At 41.4% G+C, this 6000-nt stretch overlaps 1 protein-coding gene across 1 annotated transcript in view; it reads right to left on the bottom strand.

Annotated features, from left to right (window-relative positions):
• SECISBP2L (SECIS binding protein 2 like) overlaps positions 1-5664 on the bottom strand; it is a 31398-nt gene extending 25734 nt beyond the window's left edge. The window contains exon 1 of the mRNA XM_064157664.1: positions 5438-5664. Within this exon, the coding sequence (XP_064013734.1) occupies positions 5438-5455 (18 nt within the window). The 5' untranslated portion in view covers positions 5456-5664. The remainder of the gene's footprint in view (positions 1-5437) is intronic.
• Between the last annotated feature and the right edge of the window lie 336 nt (positions 5665-6000).

Here is a 6000-nt window from a genome sequence, read left to right on the forward strand (position 1 = left end):
CAGCATTTTACTAGTCTCTAAAATACTTGAAAGTTCCTTTTCATGTAGTATATGCCTTCAGATGAGTGCAGTAAACTTCACTACAACAACTAGGGGAAACAAATGTACTAAGACAGGTCAGACTGCCAACCAACCCAAGATGTAGACAGAATTAACTCCCCTAGGAGATTATGCAGACATTTCAGTACATTTCACAGATGGCTAGTGGTTTCATCCGACGCAAGGGAAACAGCAGTGCTAAGTAATTCCCCCAAAGTTATCCAAGCAATTTTTTTCATTGAACTGTTGTTTTCTCAGATAGAAATAAGGGTAAGCAATGCAACTCCTCTTTTTAATAGATGGCATTTTAGGTCTCCCAGCTCCTAATATGTTGCCAGAGCAACAGAAATAATATTCACTCAACACAAGAAAGTGAATAAAAAAGACAGTGAAGAGAACAACCAGTGTAGAAGTAAAGGTGATGTTAACTTCTCACTGCACTGAATAAACAGCTGAGACTTACTTCTTTTAACAGGTTGTCTTCATTTCTTTGTCCAAATACAGAAATAACAACATAAAATAAACCACTTTGCTTTTTGTTGTTGTTTCTGGGTGGTTTTATGGTTGGCTGGGGTAGAGGGTTTTTGGGGAAGCGGAAGGGTGTTCGTATTTGGCTTCTATATGATAGCTGCATTTGTTTCCTTTGTTGTGTTTTATTGTTTGTTCACAAATAAACACTGACATACTTGAGATTCAGTGGAAAACACAATCAATAACAGCTTAACTCCAGAATAAAAGATGAAATGCTTATTAAAAAGTGGCTTGTTTCAGAAGCAAATACAAACTGAGTGACAAGTGCAGATGAACAGAACTAACAGCCATTCATGCCATGAGTTTTTAACCAAGGATAAACCAGAATAATCTGACAAGAAGTATTTGTCAAATCCTAAAGAATTTGAGGGAAGGTTCCTATACATTCCCTAATCCTTACAAAATATGATACTAATTTATACTCCCATTGCTCTTTCAATTTTGAGATTTATTCCAGCCCATATCCATTAAAGACCAGTACTTTGCCACTAACATCAGTGAATGTAGGGTCAGACTCTAAACAGCCAATAAAAAGTAATACATGTTTTCGACCAGGCAATCTGAAGGCAAACATTGCAAATATTGCAAGACCAAACTTAATTTTGGAGTGCAACTTTTCCATGTTTATTCAACCTTTCACATCATAAAGCTAACAAACCTGTACTGAAATACTTTATTGAACCTCTGATAACCAACTCTGCCCTAAATATAAATTTCAGTCATGCTGAAACATCAGATTTTCAATCAGTTGCCTATAAATGGAAGCACATACCTTCAAAAGTAACCAAGATTTATACAGAAGTCTCTTTTGTAGGTATCCCTAGTTTCAATTTACAAAATGTTTTTCAGTAGCTCATTACATATTTCAGTCCAACAATTACAACTCTTTCAAGACAGCATATATACTGAAGAGACCCTTTGTTTCCTATATAAAAGCTACTGTAGTCATCAACAGCTGCAAAGACAGAAGATGACACAAGCAAGAACAGAATGGTAAACTTTGTCCTATAGTTACGGCACTGTATGTTTAATCCTAGAAAAGTTTTTGTTCACTGTAGGTTACTGTTATTCAGCGTGTTGCATTAAATAGGGTCTCTGTCAGCTTGCGTTCTTAGAAGAGAACACTTGGCTATCAATTTTAGCATTTACAGGGTGAGAAAACAGACACAGATGCAACCTCTCAGAGGGCGGTAATAAAATCAGCTGGCTTACTGTCTCAGTCTGGAAACAATACGTCTCATTACAAACTTGCAATAAAACATAACTGAACACTTTTTTTTTAAGCACCCTGCTTCTAAATTTTGGATTTCATCACTTAAAAGTAATGTTAGTAGTAAGACAGGTCACATTTCATCTATTTTAAGGGAAACTCTACAAATATGGTAGTCATTGTTTCTATAATTAGTGGCTTATAAGTGGCAGATACTTCAGGAATGGTAAATATGCAGTCCAACTGGAAACACCAGCAGCAGGCCACTAAACAAAGTGCAGAATTTATTCCTCCCTATTTAGATTAAATTTCAATGCAACACTTAGAACAAATACACTATGAAGTTAGCCCTTCTTTTCCCCCAGCTCATTAAAGAAAGGAAACAAGGATAATTCTCTACCCTTTCACAGCAGAAAGTAACAAGTTTTTCAGTATGTAGAAATTGAGCAAGTGGCACAAACCGACAAGCTGGCACATTTAAACTCAAACCCAGAATTCTCTCCCCAAAAAAAATTTACACATTTTGTCCAAAGATAAAAGCTACAAATAGGATTCCTCTTCACTTACTAGTTTACAGCACTTCATAGTACAGACAAACTTCTGAACTCTCACTATCAATGTGAAGTAGTAACGGTTGAGTGTTCTGCAGTCTAGGTACTAAAATTATTGATACAAACCACTCACGTAAGTCAACTTTATCTCCACAATCAGGTCAATAATAAATATGATATATAAACACCTTTTTTATCACATCACTAACATTTTAATTCACTGGAGGACATTATATAATAACACAAAACTCTCAAACCTCAAATTCTTCTGCCTTTTCAAGGTTTAAGAGAAAGTAACGTGCAAAACATAGTACAGAAAAACTGACCTTTTCAAATTTGTCTCAGCTGAATACATCTGTCACGGGTAAGGAACACCAAAGGAAATTGGATAGGATAAACAGCACAAAACATTTATCTAGATCTGCTTCTATGGTAAGCATATTATCCAGCCAGCTGTTGAACGGTCAGGAATAGCAGAGGCAAGGAGAACAGTCTGGTTTTAAGCAATACTAATACAAAACACAGGTCACTGATTTTGCAACTTCTCATGATTTCTCAAGTGCACTAATGGAACCAAACATCTTAATCATAGGGCAAGATATACGTACAACACTTACAAAAATAAAAGCAGAGTGGTAGTTTTGAGAGAGGAAATTGTTTCTCATATTTTTTTTTTACCACAATCAGCTTCGATAGAAAGAGCACCAGAAGTTGAGAGCCAAGTTTGATCTCTTGTAGGAAACAACTCCCACTTACCTACTGAAACCATGCACTTTTAAGTGGGAATGGTTTCAGTTCTGGCATAGACAGTAGAAGTAAATTCCACACCCACTGCAAAAATCACAACATGGCCTATCATAATTTTCCTTTAGTGGCTTCATTACATTCTCTTCTATGTGAGAAAGCTTCCAAAACATTGCTGAGTAGATGTTAATAACCACAGTCATACCACAATCTAAATAACAGAAACCCTAAGGGCAGTCTACAAGTAACACCTCGGTCATTTAGCTGTCTGAATATTCAGCTTACTGAGCTACTCACAAATCTCTGTTCAGATACATTCTCTATCAGAAGTATCTTGAAATTCCACGCTTCAAATACAGATTATGAGGGAAAAGGAATTCTGTGCTAATCCCACCTGAGTTATTCCTATCAGTAGGCATGCTTACCATACCACAACTGCCAAATATTCTGGAGCAAAGAGAAGTACTGTTAATGCACATCTACATGTTTTAGTATTCATTTACCAGATGCCAGAAAATACAGGTGCAGAAAAGAACCCAGATGAAAAGATGGAACAGCATCCAAACCTGATGCAACCATACAAAACACACTAGCAAAAGAGATTACATGGAGTTCTTACAGCACAAAGGGCTCAAATCCAAAGCATGTAGGGAGCTCCTAATCAAGATACTAGTGTATAACAAGAAGAGAAAAAGAACAAGATAATTGCATCATTTTAGAAACTCATCAGGTATGAATTATTTGCCTGCCTAGAAGCCTTACTAGTGGATAAGGAATCAACAGGACTAGATATGCTGCAAAGAGAATAAACAAGATAAAGCTCCTGCTTCAAAGAGCTAAACTGTACCTCAAAGTTGAAACACTGTACTGAATTAAGGTAGTCACAGAGTCAACACTGAAAACCACAATGATTCTCAGTTTTCATGAGCTATGAGAATGATTTAATAGGAGCATGTGTGTGAACTTTCAGTAATGAAGAGCTCAAGCAACAGAGAATGACTACAGCAAGTTTTAGAGAATAAAAACAGTTTTTCTATATAAAGACAAATAGTAAAGCATGAAAAAAAGGGAATTTAAAATAATGTTCTTACGAGGCTTTCTGGTGTGATAAAGATAATAGGAGCTATACAGTAACAAGACACACTGTTCACTAACTTCCTTTGACATATGCATAAAAGGAAAAGCAATATATCTTTACAGAGTGCATTATTACTCAGTTACCTACTCTGCCACAGGATCCACAGCTGAAAACCACAAAACCAAAAAGCCACCCAAACAAAAAGCCCAACCAACTAAAACCGGCAAGAACTCATGACTTTTCAACACCTTCTGCTGAAACAGAAGAAAATTCAGATTGCTACAGATTTCAACATTCATTTCAGATATATCACGTAGAGCTACCTCCCAATGATGAAATATTTTATTGCATATATGTAACAAATCATATAAACTCTTAAGTCCTAGCTTAAGCTCCTTCACGCTGTAGGTGTGAAGGGTCTTAAGAGTAATGCAAAGCAATTACCTTGACAAGGCCAAGCTAAATTAAACAAAAGTAATTTTCTGAATTAATGAGCTACACTCAACTCTTCCCCACTCGCCAGCTAAGACCATTAGCTTTCCTAACGCTGAAAGCTTCAATTTAAACCCTGTATTTACAGCCTTTTAACAAGGGTGACAAGTGCCTCACGTTGCAAAGTACCCGAGAAACCTGTAGAAGTCTCTTCGAGTAACCAGGCAGGTTTAAATTAGGTGTCACTAACTGCAATTACTCTCCAAGCTTGAAACAGAGCCTACAGAAACAGGACAAAGCCAAAACTGCGTTTTACATCTCCTTAAGAATTCAAAGGGAGACTCTCAAGAGTTTTTCAGTTCTCTCAGACAGAGCAAACTGAAGCTAGGGCAGGCACGGCGGAACGTCTCTCACAGGAGCCAGCGCCCAGCCTCCTGCACTAGGAGAAAAGAACGCGGACGCGATACAACACGCAAATACGCGCCCAGCTCCCGCTTCTGGCCTTAAAAATGCCTCGTCCAAACCTTCCTGAGGGCCCTTCTTTGGCGGGAACGTACGGGAGCTCCCTGTCACGACAGGTCCCCGCCGTCCTCCCCTACGACACCGCTGGCCTCACAGGCCGCGGACCGCGCCCTGCCGTTCTGCTCGGCCGCTGGCTGACAGGCCGGGCTGGGCCTGACAGACACGGGACCAGAGGAGCCGGCCCGCCACCGCTGCCCCAGAGCGGCGTTCCCCTTCTCCTCCCTCCCGGCCACTGTCACCCCTCACTCCCTCACCGTGGCACCGGAACAGCGAATACCCCTCCCGCCGCCACTGTTTACGGTCTCCCCAGAGCCGACCCGCCCCTCGCACCTTGTCGGCTTTGTCCATGGCTCCAGCTGGGCTGGGCGGCGGCTCTAATAAAGACGGCGCAGACTGCAGACTGCCTCCCCCATTGCGCACGCTTCTCCTGACGGGCTCTCACACACACCCGGAACGACGCGGCCCTTGCTCGCAGCTATCACGGAAACCGAGCCCGGCTACGCCACGGCCGGGGGCGGAGAGGAGGAGAGTGACGGCGGAGCGAGGACGGCGGGGCGGGATTGTCAGGGACGGAAGCCGGGCGGGCCCACGCCGCAGCGAACGGCTGCGCTCGGCCGCGGGCGATCACGGCGCCTGCTCCGGCAGCCTTCAGGCCGCCGAAAACCAAGCGAGCTTGTAACTTAACCATTAGGGACCTTTTGAGAGATAAACGGGGAACAGGGTCGCGTCATTTTCCCGATCCAAGGGGCCTCTGGCTGTGCGCGGGATAGCAGGTGCACTGCGGGCACGGTCTGCTCGGAGGCGGTCTCGGGGGAGCCGCAGACTGGCGATGTCCTTGAAATTATCTGGAACGTGGAAGTTTAAATAAATCGCTTTTTTTTTTTTTTTTTTTT

The sequence above is a fragment of the Pogoniulus pusillus genome, chromosome 17 (genome assembly GCF_015220805.1).
Source record: "Pogoniulus pusillus isolate bPogPus1 chromosome 17, bPogPus1.pri, whole genome shotgun sequence".
In the NCBI taxonomy this organism is placed as follows: domain Eukaryota; kingdom Metazoa; phylum Chordata; class Aves; order Piciformes; family Lybiidae; genus Pogoniulus; species Pogoniulus pusillus.